The following is a 23,783-nucleotide window of genomic DNA, read 5'->3' as shown; positions in this document are numbered from 1 at the left end:
TGGTGTTTGTGTGTGTGTGTGTGTGTGTGTTATACGGGACGTGCCGCATTTTGGCTAATTAATTCTCCGCAAAGTGCATCAATTATTAAAGACGCTCAAGTGTTCCGTCTGTGAGTCTCAACATGTAAACACCGTCGCCGCTTCACATGCGCCGCCGTCAATGAAACGAAACACTCGATGTCCACTTACCGGCTTTTTCACACTCGCAACCACGCGACGGAGTTTGCTCAGCGGTCATGGAGTTGTTAGGGTGGAGCGTCCTCTTAAGAATGAGCTGAACATCTGGAACATTATCCCCGCGTCAACCAGGGACTACTTTATCTGGAATCATGGTAGTTTTGAATCTGTCCCTTCGGTGTTCTGAAGGTACAGAGTCACAGCTGTGGCCTCCAGCAGGCAGACCGACTAACAGTCAGTGGAATAGACCTGTTTCCTTTTTTTCTTTTCTTTTTCTACATGATGGCTCAGTTGGTTAACGACAAAATTGATTTCACCTGTTAACCAAAAAATACATTCACACGGCATCAATGCAAAACAAGTTCTATCTTGAAAAAGTATAATAGGACATCATAGTGTGTGTGTGTGTGTGTGTGTGTGTGTGTGTGTGTGTGTGTGTGTGTGTGTGTGTGTGTGTGCGCGTGCCGTGGGCCACATACATTCTAACATTTTATAACACTGTGCTCGAGGCAGTGTGAATGCACAAAGACACTGTGTTTATCTCTCTTCACGCATGTTATGTATATGGCTTTCATGTATGTCATGGTAATCGCTTTGGCTCGGCACACACACACACACACACACACACACACACACACACACACACACACACACACACACACACACACACAGTCTCCCCAGCCAGTCTGGTCACGTTGCATACATGCGATTTACACAAGATCATAACATGGCGATATGAAAGGTTCAGCCGTTTGTGTGTGTGTGTGTGTGTGTGTGTGTGTGTGTGTGTGTGTGTGTGTGTGTGTTATGGAAATGAGACAAAAGGGGTCACATTATTCACAGTAGTAGTTGACATGCAGGCTCCCCAGGTCCATATCAATACCCCCCCCCCCCCCCTCTCACGGACGCAGAAGGAGGAATAAGGCGATTTGTTTCTTAGAATACTAATGGCGGTCAGGAGGGACGCAGAGAGAGCTGTGCTTTAAGTAAACACTCTGAGCCATTCAAGGTGCTTTTTTAAATTCTATTTTTTTTTATCTTCGTCCCGGGAGCGCGTTGGTGTTTTGAAGCTCTGGATTTCTAAACCGCTGTGTGCTTTTAAATAATAATAATAATAATAAAAAAAAGAAGCTTTTCCCCAAGATTCCTCTGGTGCTGTAGTATTTCACAACGATGGTGATTATCCAGGCTGATAGCTGGACTGTAATGCTTCTTCAGTAGCACATTAAGCAAAGCTGCTCTGCAGCAACAGGGGTCACATGGTGCGATGTTAAAGGGCCAGTTCACTCAAATGACAGCAACACAAGAACACTTGCGCGTATAGATTTAGTTTAAGTGTCGTTCAGTGACGCCGGCATGTTTGTTGCTCACCCAAGTTCGAACCAATACGCGACTCGTTCTGTTGATGGTTGGTGTTTGATTGAGTGATGAGTGGAAGCAGCGGGGCGGCCTTCGTCGGCTCCGCTCCCCCGCCGGCGTCGGCCGTGAAAAAAACAACTCCCGGAAAGCAAATCATCATCAGCGCTCCGCGCATTAAAGGAAGTCATTGTGCCAAACGAATAAATAGTTTTGGAGTGCAGCTCGTCACTTTGTGCGTGTGTGTGTGTGTGTGTGTGTGTGTGTGTGTGTGTGTGTGTGTGTGTGTGTGTGTGGCGCGCACACGTCGCATGACGCTGCGAGACTTCGTCTTTGATTGATGCTGTCAGCGAGTTGGGAGAGAAAGAGACGGGAGGCCCCGGGGAGGGCGGGAGATAAGGGGAGAGAAAGAGGGAGGCAGATAAAGAGGAGAGAAAGAGCTCAAGAAGCATCCATCAAGCGGCCAATCAGATTGTTTTTCCTGGCGTTCGGTCTTTTCTTTTTCTCTCTCTCTCGTCTCTGCATCTGCCAGTTCCTCATCTTTTCCTTCCACTCTATCTCTCTCACACACACACACACACACACACACACACACACACACACACACACACACACACACACACACACACACACACACACACACACACGCGCGCGCAGAAGTCAAATCTCCTTTGCGTGGCGTCGACCAGGTGTCACGAAGATATTGAATCACGGGAGGTTGAGGTGAGAGGCGATGGATGATGCATATTTCGCCGCCTCCTTCGTGCTTATTGTTTACAAAATAATAAATACACACACACACACACACACACACACACACACACACACACACACACACACACACACACACACACACACACACACACACACACAGCCTCTCTGCGCTCCCTTCGTTGTTAATTGACGTGCTCCACTCGTCTGTTGTTTTATTTCCGTCCCTCGTTCCATCGCGGTTATTGCTTTTCATTAAGTGGTCATTTCCTTCGCCAGGCGGCGTCTAATGAGAGCGTCACGCCGCCACGCGCCCATTTATCAAGCCGCGATGGCACGGCCTCGCCGCCGACACACACACACACACACACACACACACACACACACACACACACACACACGTTCCCCCTTTCGATCTATCTGCCATCATGTCCCTGTCTCAATTAGGATTGTTTGTCGTTCCTCTGCCCTCCATCTCCTGTTCATTCACCCCCCCCTCTTCCCGCCACCTCATCGTGGCGGCCGCGTCATTGTGTTTGACAGCTTCTCATTCTCGTGTCGGATCTCATTTGTCTGCTAATCCCGCACACCTCGCCGCACGAACCTCCTCCAGAACCGGCCTCTGCCGCTGGTCAGATTTAGTTTTTTTTTTATTCAAAAACGGAGAAAGTTTTTGCGTCGCCGAAGTGGCAGAGAGGTCTGAATCCAGCTCTGTTTCCTTGCATCCCACACACACACACACACACACACACACACACACACACACACACACACACACACACACACACACACACACACACACACACACACACACACACTTGGCAGGACGAAGCAGGCTGCATCCCCACTGTTGGCGAGATAAAGCACAGTGAAAGCCTCTCTGTGATCGTGGCTCAGCGGTGACACTATATAACCTGGCGGCGTGTTTCCAGGCTTCTCATTGTCCGGGCCGGTCACGCTCCTCCTGAGGAGAGTTTTAACATCTCCTAATGTCCCGGGCCACAGTTTTGACTCTCTGCCTGTCTCTTCCAGCTCGTGGCGGTGTTTGACGTCCGACCCGGGAGGACGGAGAGCCCCAGGGAGACCATGTCCAACGGCTACTCCAGCGCCGCGCCGAGCCCCGAGCCCCTCCACTACTTCTCCCACCTGCAGCACCAGCAGCCAATCAGAGCGGAGATCGAAGTCAACGAGGCCATCCTCAAAGCCAGTATGTCAGATCTGCTTCAAAACATTCCTTTGTGCATTCTAGAGCTCCAGGTTTCAGCTTCATCTCATGAAAATACATTTTAAGAAATTCAATATTGCTGTTCTGGGCGATATCAAATACTCTGTACTGTACAGCAGACGTTCTAGTTTTAGTAAATCTCGACGACTGACGAGCTGAAGTGACGGCCAATCAACACCTTTTTCTTGCACTTGTGAGAAAATGTATCGTGTTGAGACGGCGGGAGACGTCTGCGTGTGAGCATGTGAGAGAGAAAAGTCACAAAGTACATTTGTGGAACAGCTGTAAGCTGAACCTGCTGCGTAAAGAGAGAGGTATTTTTTTTCCTTTTTTTCTCTTGTGTGTTTCCTGTAACTTGATTGCGTGTGAAAACAGATGCAGCGTTGACGCGGCGCTCTCTCCCGCCGCCCTCGCTCGTCGTTCTCTACATAGCTGGCTCTCGTTTTTCACACGCCGGAGAGACTGAACTGAGTGCCACTCAACATGACAAACACGATATCTATAAGAGCTTCACGTCTTTCTGATGTCGTCATTTTACAGGATGGCCAAGCCTTTTCCCCCGGCTGACCGTCACAACCACATTTTATTGGAAGCCTCCTGTAGAACACCGCACAGCCAATCGCCTCTCTCTCTTTGTCCGCCAAGGTCCTGCAGGAAAAAAACAAACAAGTTAGGGTCAGATAAATACAAAAGACGGTAGAAAAACACCTCTGAGGCACTCAGGGTCACTTCCACGAGTAAAAGGGAAGTGGGAATGACAGCGTATGTGCATGTGGTGATGTAGGAAATGCAGCTTGTTTAACAGGAATGACAGATTTGCTTTATAAGATACTGCTCCAGTGGGATACGTCGTCACAAGACTAGTCAGCCAGGAGCCTCAGGGAGCCTCTGGGGGGAATGTGTGCTCCGTCTGTGCTGCAGTCATTCTGGCTACAGACACATTTCACTGTAAATAATCCAGATTTCAGTCCGGATCCTTTTTCTATTCCACCGTTGTGTTTTGAATGACAGGAGGAGATAAAGGATTAAAAAGAGCCCGACGGACAGGGGGGGGGTGGGGGTCTGTCTAATCGCTGGGTCTCCCCTTTCATTTTCCTCCCTCCATCTGTGACAGTGAGCCTCCACCACACACACACCTGCCCCTCCGCCATCCCTCGCCCTCCGCCCCATTTATCGGCCCCCTCTCTCCTCGGCCAGACATTTCTCGCCTACTCTGCTATTCAGCTTCGACCACCTGCCAATGCCGCTCGCCACCCGGCCCCCTCTAGACCCTGACCCGTCAACCCCCCCCACCCCCACCCGATACCTTCTCCATCCCGCCCCGTCTCTGCGTGGCTCCCAGCTCTAACTAGATTAGCACTGTAGCCAGTTAGCATGCCCAGGGTCCAGCAGAGCGTGAATGGACTTAATTCCACTCCCCCCCCCGTCCCGTCCTTTCTTCAACCCAGTGGGACCTCTTCCTAACCCCGCCCCCTAAAACCCTGACTAACTTAGTTATGATGTGACCCTGTGACGCCCCTCATATAGAGGCAGACTCATGCGTCGAGGCAGCTTTTGTCATTTTGGACATGCACGCGCACACACAATTTGACAAAAGAACCCCGGCATGCAAGTTAAACAACCAAAACCGGTCACCGCTGGGAAGAACTTCCTGACTCTTTCCAGTGAGACAGTTTCTTCGGTGTCCATCGAGGATAACTGTCCGTCAATTTGTCTTGAGTCAAGCAATAAAGGCTGTCACGCACAGTATGTAAACTCTTTAACTGGGTCGTCATATTTAAATTAAAGCAAACATTAGAGCGTCACCTGATCAGAACATTAACCCATCAGCAAATCAACTGCTGGGAAAAATTGGGCCACTGCAAACAAAGGCGGACGCTTTAATCACACTTATCACCTTAATCCGATTACCGCCCAATAACCTGGTTGTGGTGTGCATGTAATCGCACCGAGAGACGGCCGGACGGGACGAGGCGCGAGTCATTAATCAGTCAGCCATCACGGTGTTTGTGTGTCGGGTCGGACCGCTTGTTTGAACGGAGCGATTGGACTTCACACCGCCCCGGTGGGATGATTAGACCTGCATTGATCCGCTGCTACACACACACACACACACACACACACACACACACACACACACACACACACACACACACACACACACACACACACACACACACACATGGACACACACACTTCTAGGAAAAGAGTCCTTATCGCATCATCCCATGAGCAGCCTGAGCCGTGCTGCTCCATCGATTGGGAGGGAAGCAAGACCACCCTGGCCTGTGGCATGAAAACACACACACACACACACACACACACACACACACACACACACACACACACACACATGCACACACTGATTACCATGTGTTCCCAGACACACACACACACACACACACACACACATACATACTGGCAGTCACACACGGTCAGAAAGAAACACGATGCCTCCTTGTTTTCATTCCGGCCCCGGCGGTGAACTGCACAACTTTTCACAGAACCGAGAACAAGAGGAAATTCTTTATATAAAACCTCAGCGTTCCCAGAATTGCGCAACAGTCACAGATGGAGAGTCGGAGGCGGATAAACACAGAAGCGGAAGCTCAGGAGGCCTTTTCAGGGTCTCTCCAATTATACCGGTGTCAACGGAAAGGCGAGGGGAGGACCATCACTCGCGGGTATTTTACCGTTTTGTTTCTCCGGCCTTGAAGCGCTCGCTGGGATGAGCCCGGTGGGATGAGCCCGGTGGGATGAGCCCGGTGGGATGAGCCCGGTGGGATGAGCCCGGTGGGTGACGTCGTATTTAAAGTGGCAGGGCACTTCGTGGTTGTGGGCTGTACAGTCGACATCAAATTATCCAACCTAAAATACACCCAAAGTTGTGGGGCTTCCACCTCCTCTCCGCCCTTCTGGCAGGAGTCAGAAAACGTCTGTGATCTTAAAATAAACGGAAAACTGTGCTCACGATGCGCAAAGGGAGCTTTTTCAGCTGCAGAAGTCTCACCATAACTTCTTTAGATTTCATTTTTATAACATTAAATCGAAGGCCTGACCTGCTATAGATCAGACACAATGTGGTAAAGTAGTATATTCCATATGCATATGGCCACATCGCTGTTCTTCAGGCATTTAAAAAGACTTTATTGTATATTTATCCACGCTGGAGCTTATTTCTACCGCCCCAGTCACCTTTAATTAGCAATGGCTCTGAGCCCATCTTGTTTACAACCCGCTAAGCAGAGGCTGACCTAAGCGGGTTAAAACTGTCACTCTCGTCAATACTCGACCCTCCGTGACACCGCTTGACCCTCCAGAGGTCAGCGCAGGTCAGAGGTCAAAGCCAGTGGCCCTCGGGTTCCTTCACACGGGGGCCGGGCTCCGAGCGGGGAGGATTGATGGAGGCGGATTTGACTCCGATGGCCCAACGGAGGAGGATTTATGAGGCTGACCGCCGGGTAGCGGACCCTGACTGTGACCGTGGAGCGGCCTTCGGGTCACCATCGCGGCGAAGCATGCATGGGACACTTAATCTGAAAAGCCATTATCGCCATTTTTTGGGGAGGAAAAAAAAAGTCACTCAACATCTTTAAAAATGTACAGGATCCAGCTGGCCTCGCGGAAGTGAATCTGCTTTGGTGCTTAATCTTGTCCTTGCAGTTTGATTTAATGTTGTTGTTGTGCAACTCTGTCCCATATGGTGGTGGAGGGGGGGGGGGTCTGTAGCGTGACCTTAGCCGACTGGCTCAAAGCAATGCAGTGCGTATGAGTTTAAAATCCTTAAACATGTATTCCTCTCAGCGTTGCCGTCCCGTGAGCGCACTAGACAGGTGGGTTCAGGAGGCCAGCCGTTAACTTTTACTGCTTTCTATACATGGCCGCTCAGAACTTGTAAACGTTTCCACGTGTCGGTCTGGACAATGTCCAGACGTGGAAATAGTGCTTCCTCAGGTTGTCCCATAAACTCCCATAGCATCCTGAAATAGGACTCGAACACACGGCTCATTTCATAACATTGTAAAAGCACCTGCAGTGTTTGACCTATTTTTGTAGATGCACACAAGTACAATAGATAATCAGATGGAGGAATGCCCGTTTGATGTATTTTGTGTATTTCTCTGCTGTCGTTTGATGCCAGCACAGAGAAGATACCTTTTTATTTCCCTGCATGTTATTGTGTTAATTCAAAGTTTCCCTATCGCGAAAAGAAAGAGATTGTTCTCTATGCAGTCTCTGCCTGACGCTTCTTCCTGAAGTCTGCTTTTCCAAATCGGATGAGACCACGTTGTGTCGATTTCTCCTGAAGAAGACGTAATGAAGAGAAATGCACATTTTGAAGCTTTTTATTTTTGGTGCTTTTTGACATGAGAGAGACTAGTCCGGCAGAGAATCATCGGATAATTTATGCCAATTAATAAAAACGATTCGTCCGACAAACCTGAACACAACATGTGGATGTTGTTTGAGCCCTAAAGGGTGTGTGTGTGTGTGTGTGTGTGTGTGTGTGTGTGTGTGTGTGTGTGTGTGTGTGTGTGTGTGTGTGTGTGTCTCGGGTGGTTGGAATGACCATTTTTCATCTGTCTACAATCACATAGCACACACCCTACTCGCTCCCCTCCTCTGCTCTCTCTATTCTGACCACGTTAGACCAGGACCCTGTCACTGACCCTCCAAAGAGAGATTGATTACAGGAAAGCAGAGAATTTTGTTTGCCTTCCCCTTTTTTTCTGTGTGTCGAGGTTTTCTCCCTCCTCTGAGGTCACCAGCTTCCCCCCCCCCTTCCCTTTTTGTTTATCTCACACCCTCCCCTGTCTTTATTCTCTCCTCTGTCGAGTTACATTTGAAAACACTCTGCCACGTTTCATTTTTTAACATCCACAAATAACAGCCTGCTCCCGTTGGGGCGGATATTAATAGCAAGAGAAAGCACAAAGGTCCAAATTAAGATTCTTTTGAATAGTTTTAGTGTGGATTCAGACCTGTGTGTGTGTGTGTGTGTGTGTGTGTGTGTGTGTGAGAGAGAGAGAGCATGTAGGCAACAGCTGGTCTTATGAAAATGTACACTGTGGGTGGTGGGCTTGGGCGTATAGCTGAAAGAGTCATCCTGAAATGAATCGTATATATATATTTTTTTTTTTTACCATACAGGGACAGATTTGTTCGTATTAGATGTTATTTTGGAAACACTTCATATCTTGTATCACTTCCTGTGTCCATTTTCCTCAGAATCTCCATTCCTTGTCCTCTCACCTCCTTCTCCTTCCCTCTTCCCTCCCAGCGTCCGACGCCTCTCTCTGTGTCTCTAACTGTGTCCGTCTCCACGCAGACACGCCTCTGCTGGTGAGGAGCAGCAGCGACTCGGCCTTGACCCCGAGCCTCGAGACCAGAGCCACGCCTTCGCCCGGCGACCGCGGCAACGGGTCCCCCGATCCGGTAAGCATGGTGTACGCTGGTGGATGATTTCAAAGAGGTTTACATTTTTAAAGAGGAAAAGCAACGGTAAGAGTAAAAAAAAAAAAAAAAAAAAAAGGACAAAACGTGAAACACGTTTTCAACTAAAGCTGAAACGATATGAAAAATGTATAAAATAAAGTAAATAAATAACGTGGAGAGATGAACAGATCGCATTCCCCATTACTTCAGTGGTGTGTGAAGACGGAGCAACCCGCTGGATACTCCTCTTGCGGTCCGCCCCCCCCCCCCCCCCCCCCGGGCTGCACTTTGAAAAGGGCTTTTCAAAGTGCAGCCATTAAGGAGGAGGACTCTGTGTGCTGCCTCTGCTTGTCACGACGGAGGCTGTATGAGGTCACCGTGGTACACGTGTGTGTGTGTGTGTGTGTGTGTGTGTGTGTGTGTGTGTGTGTGTGTCAGGTAGAGAGAGGGAGTCCTGTTGTTGTATATTCAATGTTAATTAATGTGGATGATTTAAAAGTGTTTCACGTGCACGCAGAGGAGAGCGGGGAGCGCTAGAAGCCCCGCAGTGCGCGGCGGGCGTGCACGTGTGAAAGGCTGGGAGGCCGTCACAGCTCCTGGACATATTGAGTCCTGGGCCTGATGGACTCCCATAGATCAATACACTATCACTTCATCCACTGTACCGCTCCTCTGCAAACCTCCCTCTTCTCTTTATCTCACTCATACGCACTTACAACTAACACACACACTCGTGTCCCGTTTCTGCCTTGGAGGAGGTGTTGAAATCTAGATACGGTGTAATTAAGGCTGATTAAAAATGCGCCCTGCCGCTTCTAATTGATTTTACTGGCTGCCGTGGTAAAAGGCCAAGGTTGGCCCACTTCTCTTTACGGCTTTGGTCCACACACACACACACACACACACACACACACACACACACACACACACACACACACACACACCGCTCTAAGTTTTATATCAGAAGAGCTAATGAAACCGGCAAAGAAAAGGCTGAGCGTTGCTAAACACGCAGCCGGCCCTTTAATTGACTCCCTGCCACGTTCGAAGCTAATAAACGAGACGTTGTACCGCTACCTGCTGACAGAATTCTACCGCTCCTCTCTCCTCCATCACTTTTTCTTTTTTTTTTTGAACTCATCCTCGTTATGTCCCTTCACTCCCTCGCTCTGCCGCCCGCAATTTTCGGCTGATTTTCAACACCCGGGTGGCGCGGTGATGCAATGCGTGTTAACACAGCAGAGAGTCCGCTACACGCGGCAAAACCCTTGAGGAGTCCGCACGTGAGAGAATGCGGCAGCGAGTGAATGTGACGGATGCGACGGAGGTCAAGGAGCACCGGCTAGCTGTGATCCTGCGGTGTGTGTACATGGAAACGCACTTCTTACACACACACTTGCTTTTTTTTTTTTTTCCTGACGCGTAGCAGATGACTACAGCACCCAGAGGACACGAGAGAAACACACACCTCATCACTCATCCGTCCAACACACACACACACACACACACACACACACACACACACACACACACACACCTCATCTCTCATAGGTGTGCACAGCGCCCCGTCACTCACACCTCCGACTGCAAACGGAAACATGGCGGCGCGCAGCACGGCGACAGAGCGGACAACCTGTTAGTGGTGCTCAAGACGGGGTTTCTGGGGGAAGGCTTCACAAATAATTTGAGCGATCATCCCGGGGACGGAAACCCATTTAGAAGAAAAGTAAATGTACACGAGCTCACAGCTTAAATGTCTTAAATTTGAACCGTAATTCCGAAAAGAAGGCATTTGTTTTAAGTTGAAGCATTTAAAGACGTTGTGGTTATGATAGCGCTGAAATGAGTAGCAGCTAAAGCGCTGATCGGAGTTGAAGTGTAGGAGTCGACGCTGAAAGTGTTTGTCACTTCAAGTGCAAGAAGTTGAAGTGTCAACTGATGTGTGAAGTGTCAACTGATGTGTGAAGTGTCAACTGATGTGTGTACATGCAGGTTTTTAACGGGAAAACGGAGTTAGTAAATCGTGACGATGATAATGGCACAGGGAAAGGGAAATTGGTGTGTCTACTTAGGTTTCATGTTTTCATTCATTTCATTTGTCCTGGGAATACATGTGGATTGTAAACAGTCCCCCTGGAAAGAGGCTTTACAGAGCCAACACAGTACCTGATTTGCACTACATGTATGTCTTGAAACATGTAGTTTACCGGTAAATACATGTGTCCGATGACAGTAAACATGAAGATTATGATAGTTAGAACCAATCACGACCATGCAATGCTACACATGCGACGAGCTGTACGTTGTCACTCTAGGGTTGCGTCTTCACCGTCACACTCGGAGGGACGGGGACGGCCGTGATGCTTCCTCCTGTTGTGTGTTGGCATGAGCAGCGAGCGGGGCGAGCTGATTGGCCGAGCGCCAGCAGGGCGCCCACAGAGGAGCGCTGCCGCTTTAATGTGTAGATAAACAGGAGCGCTCTCAATCGGGGATTAGATTCACTCTGTGCACGATCCCTTCATTTTTAGTGTGTGTGTGTGTGTGTGTGCATCCCAACATGCCCTATCTTATATAACACTGTAGTTGAACCAAAACAAAAGGATTTTCATGTTATTGTACCACGTGTGCGTACTGTAGTAGCTCGCTCACATGGTAGGAGTCTTGTAAAACTGGATGCGCATGTGTATGCTGTGTGTGTGTGTGTGTGTGTGTGTGTGTGTGTGTGTGTGTGTGTGTGTGTGTGTGTGTGTGTGTGTGTGTGTGTATATATGTGTGTGTGTGTGCCAAAGGAGGAGAAGCCTGGTAGCTAACTGTGTTGCGGGAAGATGCACAGCAACAATGGAGCCTGCAGCTCGTCTTCCTGCCCCCGCACACACACACACACACACACACACACACACACACACACACACACACACACACTCTATTGTGGGGTAGTCTCACACACTGCCCAGATAAGTGGGTCACTATTTGTGCAGGCAGCGCATGTGTGAGTGTGTGTTTGTGTTCATAAATACACCATTTCTATGTTTGCAGCTCCGCAGAGTCGATACGCGTCGTTAACATTTGCAGGAAATGTATGCGTGTGTGTGTGTGTGTGTGTGTGTGTGTGTGTGTGTGTGTGTGTGTGTGTGTGTGTGTGTTGTGAAGCATATATTTACTCGGCGTGTGACAGAGGGTCCGTCGGGGAGTTGGGTGTGGTGGTGGGGAGGGGGGTTGCTAAGGAGCGGGCTGGTGGGCGGGAGCTTTTTTAGCCATTACCACTGGTGACACAATGAAATTGACAAGGCAGAAGGACCTAATTGCGCCCCTCTTGTCTTTAACGATTTGGGGCAATGTCTCTCTCCCACTCGTCGAGTGAGTCCGAGCGTCTCGTAACAGTTTGACGCCGCCGTCTTCCTCCTCTCCTCCGACATCTCTCTCTCTCTCTCCCTCTTCCCTTTTTTTTTTTTTTTTAACTCGTATGCCCCGGGGTTGTTGATTTTTACCGTCTTAAAAATAGAGCCTTGCCTGACAGAGGGCAGGGATGGAGGGAGGGGGGGAGGGAGAGGTAGACGGGTAGAGATACATATACGTAGAGTGAAGGAAGGACAGCGGCGCGTGGACGGGAGCTCGGCGTCCGGACGGTCGTTCTCTCTTCGCCGTCTGCAAAGGTGATTGATGACGGCGTGAGATTGTTTTGCTAATTGGAGACGGGCCTCCTCGTATCCGCAGACCGGCTACTGTGTGTTTACCGTGTGTGTGTGTGTGTGTGTGTGTGTGTGTGTGTGTGTGTGTGTGTAAATGTAGACACTCTTAATTTGTCACTGTAGCTGTTATCATGTTGACTGAATGTTTTTTTGCTTTTTTTTAACAGGAAATCAACCATGTGCTGAAAGGAGCTCTGGACCGACTGCACACAGACGACCCCCCCGCCAAGATGAGCAAAGCGAACTATAGGTAAGAAGTGTGTGTGTGTGTGTGTGTGTGTGTGTGTGTGTGTGTGTGTTTACGGATCACACTGTAGCCGGGTACGCCGCAGTGTTGGAGACTGGGATTAACTCTCCAGTCTTTGTTTGACAGCCTGACATTGTGACTGGATTAAACACTCTCGTGTGTGTGTGTGTGTGTGTGTGTGTGTGTGTGTGTGTGTGTGTGTGTGTGTGTGTGTGTGTGTGTAAAGATGTAACTATAACCCAACATTCAGTGTTCAGGCGAGGTTACGGACATTAATGTGTTAAGTAGCGGGGCTGCACCTCATGATTTTCACTGTTGATTTAATATGTTGCTGTTAATCAAAACTCCTGTCAGCCCCGCTGGGACGCCAGCGGTCCCGCCCACTCTTTGAGTGAGGCTCGCGCGTGATTGGTCCGTCTACATGCGACTGATTCCATTCATTGTGAGCATAATTGAGATGTAATGTTTGGTTGTTACCCGTCCTTGCGTGTAATGTCCCGGGGATCCACCCAAAGGCAACATTTGCATGACAAGCATCCCTCTCTTGAAGTTGGGGAAGAAGTTGTAGAGAATTCCCTATTGCAGTCATATCTGGCCCTCTTAATTACTCTTTATGATACTGTTGTAATTTAATTGACAGCCAGGGTGTTGACCTTTGATCCCTATGATGTGAGAATGGTAAGTGGCATGATTGGATTTAATTTAAAGCATCAAATAGTCACTTAAAAAAACCCTCAACATTCTAATAACTAATAACTGCCCTTCGCCCCGTTTCTCAAACCAGTGAGCCCGTGACAGAAGAGCATTTTGCCGTTCTTGTAAAAGAAAAAAAGATATATAAAAATAAAAGAGCTCCAGAGTCTCAGGGAAGAGACTCGGCCGCGGTGACAGATGGCGATTCTTCTGCATTGTTCCGGTGCAGCGGTGCCCCGACGGCGGCGGGACACGGTGGAGGCGCGGCTCCCACCGAGGGGTTTGCCGCGGCAAACAGATGGTTGGCGGCTGAAGGAGCCGCGGCGAGCAAGCGAGCGAGCGAGGGGCACACTTTCAGCGAGTCCCCGGGCCCCTGCCAGTTTGTTAGGCGGCCCCGGCCTCCGTTGATGTGGAGGAAGTCAACCCAGGAGTGGGAGCTCCATCTGTCTCACTCCTCGTTGCTCTTTTCATCCGTCCCACTGTCCCCCTGTCTCTCCCTCTCTCTCCCTCTCACCAGCGGAACGACTGTGTTTGTGTTTGTGTCAGCGGGATGCTAAAATGGTTGAGCGGAGCTATTCTGCATATTAGAGGCGCGGCGCTAACAAGCTACGGCTGCCTCTGATGAGCTTGTTTGTGCCGCTGTTTGTTTTTGTATGAATGTAAATGGGCTGAGGCTAAGTATAAGCACACTGCGAATACATATAGGTCACTCAGGACCGGCTTTGTACCTGTGCATGTCCACGCTGTCCTGCTGTGATTGTTTACCATCACAACAACAACAACAACGTGTGTGTGTGTGTGTGTGTGTGTGTGTGCATTCCTGACTTGTGCACATGTGTAATTCAGATGTTACCGCGTTCTCCTAATAGATGTAAATCGGATGCATGTGTGTGTATCTGTGAAAATTCAATTTGGAGGAATGTGACTGATGGTGTTTGTGAGCAAGCAATAGATGCAGCAATAAGAATGCAAATTGGGACACGTGTGTGTGTGTGTGTGTGTGTGTGTGTGTGTGTGTGTGTGGCAGAGGTTAACGAGAGCGGGGGTGACAGTGACGGAGGAGTGTGTTTTCTAATGATCCCGGCGAGTCCTTGTGTTCGCTAAGAAGCACACAGACCTTGAACTTCACCGCCTTTTCTTCTCTAACTTCTTAGCTCACGCTGACACTTCATCACTTCTTTATTTGTTATTTTTTTCAAAGCTATGCGGGGAAACTTTACCTGTTCTTCTCGGCCTCCGCCTGAGCTCGCTCCTCTTTAAGGCCGACGTCAGCAAAGGACACCGTCAGTGAACGTCTTAAATGCTGCAGACCTGGACGGATGCGACGCCACGTTCACACATTTCAGATGAATTTCTTTGGTGGCACAAACAGCAAATACGACCCGAGAACATGATTTCTCGGGCCCCCCCCCCCCCCTTGTCTCCTGTGATCTTCTTTCATGCTCCCATCATGCAGGTCCCCTCTCTTAGCCGTCCGCTATCAAAAGCAGCCCTCGTCCTTGTTTATCTGCCGTTAAAAGCCACGGTTCGGGGCTCCGCCGGGATTATTAGAGACGCTCATTCCGTTTCATCTCTATCTGCTCCTCCATCTGTCTTTCTCTTTTATCTCCCGCTGTCTTTCTTTTGTCCGCCGACCTGATCGGGCGTTTGAGAGCGCGGGTAGATAAAGGCTGAAGTTGCCACCTGCGTCCCGAGCATCCACTCACCCGTGTTCCTCTGATGTTGGGCGGGACTACCTGTAAGCTCATTTGTTTCCCTATCTGTGTCGCCCGGAGGAAAATGCTCATTTATTTTGAAGAGCTGGCACATGGAAAGTCTCTGATTGTGTGTGTGTGTGTGTGTGTGTGTGTGTGAGTGTGAGTGTGATCGCATGCATGTACATCCTCACCTTCAATATGTCTTTCAAGATGTCCGTGTGTGTGTTTGGTTGACAGCACCCTGACGAAGGCGGTGGAGTTTCCAACTGACTGGGGTCCCCTGGGTATCCACGTGATCCCGTACTGCTCCTCTCTCAGTGGACGGTAAGCACACACACACACACACACACACACACACACACACACACACACACACACAGATGCAAATACACACTCTCCTCCCACACCACATCCACTTGTAATCAATCAGACTTTTATAAGGAATGGCAGATGGCAATGTTGACTCATAGAAATGCACAAACGTTGGCATGTATCATGTGTGTGTTTACCTCCATGAATTCATATTCACCGTGTGTGTGTGTGTGTGTGTGTGTGTGTGTGTGTGTGTGTGTGTGTGTGTGTGTATATCAAGGACCTTGGGCCTGCATATTAAAGGCATTGAGGAAAACAGCCGCTCTGCGAAGGAGAACATCTTCCAGGAGGACCAGTGCATCGTGCAAATCAACGACACGCCCCTCCAGGACAAGACCTTCGCGCAGTAAGATCGCCAACAACCAATCACATTCTCTGTCTTTCCACATCTCCTCTCACAAAAGAGTGCAGGTGTCTCTGCGTTCCTTTTTTTATTTTTTCCTTTTCCATCCGTAGGTCACAGGAAGTGTTCCGCCAGGCCATGACCTCCTCCTCCTCCTCCTCCGTGCGCCTGGAGGTCCTCCCCCCGGCCAACAAGCCGCGCTACGAGAAGAGCCTGATAGGTCAGCTCTTCACCGCCGACGGCAAAGAGTCCGCCCCGAAGGCGAGGAGTCCGATGGCGCCCCGTGCCAAAACCGAACCGGAACCCAGACAAGATGCCGGCGGCAGACTCGAGGTGAGGCGACCCGACGGCCGCGCCAAGACGCCGGAGACGCCCGCGGCGAACGCACCGCTGCCGGAGCTCCAGCCTGGGCACGGCTCGCTGGATAGAGTCTCTGCCACGCCTCCGGCCAGGGGGGCGAGCTCCTCCCCGACACCCAGGACCCAAAGCCAGAGCCCCTTGGCTGGTAGGAGCCCTGTTCCTGGCCTGACCAACCTTGCTGGCAGAAAGGGCGGCAAGACGATGAAAATCGACCTGAAGAAAGGTAAATACGCAGAAAAGGTAAAGAAATAGTCCCATATAAAGCTTCCATTGTGAAGATATTTTTCTCTTCTCTTGAGGGGATAACCTTGCATACCGTTTGAATGTTTTACTTGTTGGTTTGAAGCCAGACCGACTCAGTCCGGCGTCCCCGCTGCCTTATCTATCACCCCCCCGTAAAAGGCGTCGATAGCACTGGAATAGGTTTGTGGGACCGTGAATGGGCTCTGTTCTAGCAACCTGTCGTGTTGCGGGCCATTGAAAAGGATCGCCGTAATTGGGCCGCACGCACACACTTGCTACAGGTGCCCGGAGAAAGGCGAGAAGAGATCCAGATGAAAGGACGGAAGAAATTGGGCTCCACACTCTCCGGCTCAGAGCCCCATTCACCGCTGTTTTATTGTTAGCTTCTTTCTCTCCCCCGCACCTTTTTCATCCCTCCCATTTTCTTCACCTTTCCCCTCCATCCTTCTTTTGTTAGAATTGCCCCCCCCCCCCCCCCCCCTCCCCTTGTCTCCCTCCATCCCTTTCACCTGATGCAAGATCAGAGCAGAGGATATTATGGGGTTTCTAACACCCTCTCCCTTGGCAACAGGCTCTTTCTCTCCGTGATTGACAGGCGGTGAGGTTTAGGTGCGCTAATGTAGGGCAGGCAGAGGCTTAGCTTGGAGCCCAGATAGCATCGCTCACCGCCTTTAGTATGCCACGCCGGCTTTGCTCTGCCTCACACACACACACACACACACACACACACACACACACACACACACACACACACACACACACACACACACACACACGGAGCGTGGCACATTTCACTCATGACTTGGGGCTTGTGAGGCCGTGAAAAAGGAAGAGAGGGTGTGTGTGTGTGTGTGTGTGTGTGTGTGTGTGTGTGTGTGTGGCCTCAGAAATACACACACACTTGTAAATGTATACACACAGATAAAGGCTCACACCCACGAGGAAAATCTTTGTGGGAATCACGTCGCATCCCCAGGGAGGGAAGCTGGAGAAGGGAATAATATCTCCCAGGTTCTTTTCTCTCTCCCCCCCCGCCCCGTCCTCCCCCACCGTCTCCCTCTACCTCCCATCATCAGCTACCGTTCGGCCTGCTCACACGTGAAATTAAAGGCAGAGTCTGTCTAATCCGTCGAGGAGAGAAGCCTTCTCCCGGAGGCTGAGCCGGGCAACAAACCCCCCCCCCCAGAGGAAAACAGACACTTAAACAGTAGTTAATGTGGAGGAAGATGCTTAAGCCGCACACCGGGTTCAGCAGGAGAGAGGGAAAAGTAACGGAGCAGAGGGGACGTGAAGGAAAATTCAATTAAAAGTAATAAAATGTATAAATTGAAGTCTGGCCCTCAGGAGGGATTGATGTCTCTGATGCACCACCGTGACGCAGGCTGCTTTGTCCTCTTCCACAGGCGGCGAGGGTCTGGGCTTCACCGTGGTAACGCGGGACTCCACGGTCCACGGGCCGGGGCCGATCCTGGTGAAGAACATCCTGCCGCGCGGCGCAGCAGTCAAAGATGGCCGCCTGCAGCCGGGAGACCGCATCCTGGAGGTGAGCTTTGACCCCCGCCGAGGAGAAAACCAACAGTCTGTCAGCAGCAACATGAACATCGCCGTCAGCAGCAGGAAATTGAGCCGCGTGGCTCGCATGCTGGTTAAACCGAGTAACCACACTTTAATATACTGTGTGTGTGTGTGTGTGTGTGTGTGTGTGTGTGTGTGTGTGCAGGTGAACGGAGTGGACATGGAGGGCCGTAGCCAGGAGGAGCTGGTGGCCATGCTGCGCAGCACTCGGCAGGGAGAGAGTGTGTGTGTGGTGGTGGCACGGCAGGAGGACATCTTCCTGCCGCGGGAGCTGGTAAGAGAGTTCAAACAGCACACACAGTCTCCACGTCTCTCTTCTTCTTTGGTCATTTCTGCTGATCAGTTGTCTTCCTTGGTGGTCGCCGCTTCTGCGCTCTTTTTCTGTCTCCTCCTCTTCGTCTTTTTTTTTCCTTTTTCCTCTCCCAAAGGAGCTAACCTTTCTTCTTTTTTTCTTGCCCGTAAACACACGCACAGCACGCTCCGGCCTTCCTGTCCCACTCTGGTTTTGTTGACACAGCAATGCCACAGGAAGTCACACACACACAAGCCACAACACCCCCCCCCCCCCCTCCTGCAGGAAACATGCAAGGGCATAGTCCGCGAGTGTTGAGCGACCGTTTACCTGCGGCGGCTGATGGGGGTCAGAGGTTGCGTTTACCGTGCCTCACTGGATAAGCACACACTTTTAAACACACGCACACGCAGCCAGGCACGCACACGCACCCCCCCCCCCCCCACCCCCCGAAAGTCACCCACTCACAGTAAATAATGTGTTTTTTTTGCCCCGCGCTCCTCCATTCTCTCCCCTCTGTCCTCGGCGGTTATTCTGATTATTCCCTCTCCGCTGCTTCAAAGAGCTCTGAGAAAGATGCGCAGGGCTTTGTAGTGACTGATGCATATTCACACCAAGCGAGGCTGTGCACACGCTCGTGCACACAAACTCCTAAACACCTTGATTAAAAAAAAACTCACACACACACACACACAGAGGCGAACACATCACACGATCTTTAAACAGCCAAGTTACTGCTTCCAAAAATAGTTTGCCCTCATTAATGGCCCAGCAGTCTTGGCATAACAAGTGCACTTTGATGAGCCTCTGCAGTCTTCATCTAACTCTTGCTTGTATTTGGGCATTAGAGACTTAAGGAGAGGGGGGGGGGGGGGCAATGAGAGAGAGCTTTCACTCCTGTCTCTGTCGACGCTGTTGAAGCTGTTGGTGCCCCGTGAGATCTGGCCCTTATCTCCAGCCCAGTCCTCCACCTCAAAGACAGTTTGATGTCCCCTAAGCACACACACACACACACACACACACACACACACACACACACGCGTATATTTACAGGCACTCCAGAGCTTCTGTGCAGACCCTCAAAAAGCGAAGCATTACATAAATACACAGCTGCAGAAACTACACCGCGGAGAAGAAGTTCAGCAATGAAAGTAGCCAAATGAGCAAACAAAAGCACGGCGAAAGCTATGCAACTGCAAAAAACAAAAACGAGCCAACACATCCCCACCTTTCCAAAATCCAGATTTGTTTCCTCCCCTGCAGGTTTTAATTGCTGGACTCTTAAGTTGTAGAGGGAATGCACCGTGTGTGGAGCTCCAGCAAGGAGCGGCCCTCGCGATGGCGGCGCGTTCGGCGGACGCCGCCATCTGCTTCGCCTCTGGTACAAAAAGCGCTTGTGCGTAGGCGTCCGTCTGCGATTCCGCGTGCGCGTCTGACTTAGTGTGGGCGCTCATGAATATTTAGAATGTTTTCGAGCGATATCTCGTAAAAGCGTCCACGTTATTTTCCGGTCATATTTATTACAAAGAAAAAGAAAAAAAGATAATCAGATGCAAATCAGCAGTTCATTATCGCTGTTTTACTTTTAAGGAGCTGAAACTTCAATATCAGCTTATTGCATATATCATGGTTTCATTTTGGATCGTTCTCTTCAGCTGAAAGCGTTTTGTTTGGCTTATTTTAATTAAAAAGAAGTATATCTGGGGGCATTTATGACACATTGTAATGATATGATCAGTAAGCAGGGCTTAGTTACCTGTTGGGATGTGCGCCCCCCGCTTCTGCTCCGTAGGTTTAATCCTCAAAGAGCGTCTCCTGTGTCTCATCTGTCCAGCTTCTCTGCAAACGCTCATCTAGTTTAATTAGTACAAAATGCATGTTTACACCTCGTTACTGTCTGCCACCTGAAAAACCTGTAAACAGCTTAACAGCTCTGTTTTAGCTGGATGAACCTGATTTCTTTTTAATGATTTTGTATCCCCCCCCCCCAAAAAAAATGAAACCCAACATCAGACTCAACCTGAAACTGACAGGAGAACAGGAAAAAGTCCAGGGATGCCTGCTTTCACAGTGGACTATTTGTAAAAGTCAGACACATTTGCACTATAAAGAAAGAGTGTGCGCTCTGCTCTCTCACACTGTTGTTCCTCCAACAAGAATAAAAAAGGAAGAAACCTCTACGGGCAACTTTCACTCTCACTAACACGCCAGTCTTTCTTCTAATCATGGCGGTTTGTACAGGGGGAATCTCATTATTGACTCATTGTACAGTGCCCCATGTTTTCCTCATTAGCCATCTCTGCTGTTAAACCTCTGTTCTTGCGTTGCATTCAATCCTATCGACGCGCAACGCGCTGACCGCTGACGGCCAGGTGTGCAAAGTCCCGCCGGTTCATTCGGCTTTTTAATTGAAAGAACCGGTCCAAAGGTTATTATGAGATCGCTCGCTTAAAGGCTCGAAGGGAAAAACCAACCCAACAAAGGAAGTCTGTGAGGCAACATGCTAACATGGTCGGCGTTCAGCGCGGTCGCCTGCGAGCCTTCGCTAATTAGCGCTAAACACAAAGTGCAGCTGAGGCTGAAGGGAAAGTCATTAGTTTCAGGCGACCTGAAGATGATTGTCGTTGCAATTCATTATTCAATAAATAAATAGTCATAAATAGACATAAATGCATGCCGCTTCAGCAGATCAGACATTTGCTGACACAGCAGTTTGAACAGAGGGGGGGGGGGTTCAACATTTATGCGCTCCAGCATTCATATCATCTTTTTTTATCCTCCTTGTACGAGCGCAGTGGACCGCTGATTGATTCGTTTCGTCAGGGCGGGTCTCCTTCAGTCAAAGGAATATTAGTGAATTAGGCTCTTCATTAGGATACAACTAGGAGGACGGTGTTCTACCCCCCCCCCCCCACACCCGTGCTCTCACGCACCCTCCCGGTAATTAAAGCGCGATAACTTCTAATCACAGTTTTGCTCCTGTCAGCGTTTTCTGCCTCTCCGGCGTTGTCCTTCTATCGCGGGACCTCGTTTTGTTTCGTGACATCAGGGAGTTTGTCGTGGTCTTTTTTTCATATACGAGTGTGTGTGTGAGTGTGTGTGAGTGAAAGCGTGTGTCCTCTGCAGAATAACGCCGATGGACAGGATGGAGGGGTCGCTCTGCACATGGTTGACCCCTCTGTTGCCGAGGCCGGCTCACAGGAAGGAGGCGGGTCGTCAGGCAGCTTGTCCCCTCTCTCGTCGATCCCTCGCCACCTCTCTCTCTCTTTCTGTCTGTTTTAGAGTCTTTCCTTTTCACTGCCCCCCCCCCCCCCTAAAAGAAAACTCACCAGAATTATCCCTCAATCAGTCATTTGACTTTCCCTTTCTCTCCATTGTGAGGTAAAGGTGTAAAGCGGCGAAGAGGCAGACATTAAGGCGATTAATTGGCAGCTCCGTCGTCGCCGCCGAGCTCGGGGAGATCTCATCTTAATTGAATGTCGCTCTCACCGCTAATCCCACCGCTTTGAAAACCCCCCATTTAAAAAAAATCCTCAGCGACAAAAGGCTCTTTGTGTAATCACGATGTATCACCCCCCCCCCCCCCCCCCACACACACACACACACACACACACACACACATACACCCTCACCACCCACCCTGGGGTAAGAAAAAAGCTCCCTTTTGTCTTCTCATTTGGGTGTTGAAGAGGGTGGTCTCCCTCCTGGCTAAAGGCTTAAAGAGCCATGGCTGAGGGCTAATAGTGGAGGGAGGATGGGGGGGGGGGGGGTCACAGAGCGGAGCCAAGGGGTCTCAGCCATCCTGGAGACGCAATCTGCCCCCGAGGAAAGGCCATTAGAGGGGATACTGGAGAGAGTGGGGGTGCTTTCGGACCACCACTGAGATCCACTTGGTTGGGTAAAGAGATCACAATCGGATACAATAATTAAACACTTTCAGTTCTTTTTTCCCTTTATTTTTATAGAACTTTATTTTCCAAGATGTGAGGCAGCGGTGTGACACACAACCAAGGTAAATAGGAAAGAAAGAAATATAATAATAGCGATAAAAGCTGCCCCCCCCTTCGCCTCGCGTGCTGCTGCAGCTCGATCACAGAGGTATTTAAAGAAACCTCCCAGGTTGCCACCTGAGTCCTCTCAAGTGTCTCTCACGCAGGAAGTAGCGGATCGTCTTTGTAATTCCTCCGGTTTTGAGTAACAGCGCTCTGAAGCGCCTTGTTGATTACACATAAGCCCTGACTGAGAGCCTTGCGTTGCACTGAAACAGAAAATAGATCCCGGGACGCTCGAAGGACTCGTTTTTTTTTCCGCTCGACGCAGCTTGTTGTCGTCATATCGAGGGATGTGAATAGGAGGCGATTAGCAGTAGAGCTAACTGAATTATGTGAAGCAATGACAATGGACTCCTCAGTGAAGGAGGAGACGTGCTGGAGGAGACCTTTTAGATTAATAGGGAGCTATATTAGGAACAGTAGGGGGCCCCATAGGTGTTGTATATGTTTATTAATCTGTAGTTTACAGAATTATTTCAATTTAAACAATGTGCACTTCTCAAAAGCTGAATCTTTATTGACTTCTCACTGCCGTCGTCGTCCTCAAGAGAGCCCGCCGCAAACCAGAAATCATTTGAATGGTTTTCGCAAAGGTTGCGAGTGTTTTAGTAAGATGACAAATGAAGCCGCTTTGCATCTTCCGTCCGTCTTTTCATTAAGCACCCAGACGAAGCCGAGCAGCGCCGACCCTGGTAGGATTTGAGGTTGAGAGCGAAAAACCATAGTGGAGGATTTGACGAACCCTTTTGGGGGGTGGGTGGGGCCGGCACTTTCAAAAACATCTCCCCCCCCCCCATCAGGAGCCGCCGGTTGTCGTTTAGAAAGTGATCTCGTGAGAGCGGTAAATACTCGACCGCCACCTCGCTCCGCGACAGAGGAAAGGAGAGCTTTCTGAGGGGCCTGATGTAAGGCTCCTGCAATCCCAGCGAGAGCGCTCAGATCTTTAAAGCCGTGACAACCGGAAGGGCCGGAGTTAACGTATCTGCATATTCCTCCCAAATCCACTTTGACATTTTTGGGCTTTTTATGAGTGAGGGCGTCTTTGTTGAAGTTCCTGACCTGAATGAACCTCTGAGCTGTTTTCAGTGTCAACCAGAGGAGGAAAAGACAAACAGCCTAACCTTCCATCCGTCCTCCTTAAGAAAGAATAGAGCTCTTTGGGTTAAAGTGTTGCCCTCTTTTCCCCGGGTGACTGAACCGGGCTCGTCTTCCTGCTCTTCATTTTGCCATCCTCAGATGAGACATTTTCCTTTTTCTCTCTCTTGTTGCCTTTTGTCTCTCTCTCTCTCTCTCTCTCTCCCCCCATCTTATATCC

General features: G+C 49.8%; 1 protein-coding gene across 1 annotated transcript in view; it reads left to right on the top strand.

Moving 5' to 3' along the window:
• LOC137868560 (partitioning defective 3 homolog B-like) overlaps nt 1-23,783 on the top strand; it is an 85,121-nt gene that overhangs the window by 15,417 nt on the left and 45,921 nt on the right. The window contains 8 exon segments of the mRNA XM_068705423.1: nt 3,277-3,451; nt 8,799-8,905; nt 12,762-12,844; nt 15,469-15,555; nt 15,824-15,949; nt 16,060-16,529; nt 17,953-18,092; nt 18,270-18,449. Coding sequence (XP_068561524.1) covers nt 3,277-3,451; nt 8,799-8,905; nt 12,762-12,844; nt 15,469-15,555; nt 15,824-15,949; nt 16,060-16,529; nt 17,953-18,092; nt 18,270-18,449 — 1,368 coding nt within the window.

Source organism: Cebidichthys violaceus, unplaced genomic scaffold (genome assembly GCF_023349555.1).
Source record: "Cebidichthys violaceus isolate CVI_PGR_0920_01 unplaced genomic scaffold, fCebVio1.0.p SCAF_118, whole genome shotgun sequence".
Lineage (NCBI taxonomy): Eukaryota > Metazoa > Chordata > Actinopteri > Perciformes > Stichaeidae > Cebidichthys > Cebidichthys violaceus.
Note: the sequence above shows the minus strand (reverse complement) of the source record. Positions and strands in the feature narration are given on the sequence as shown.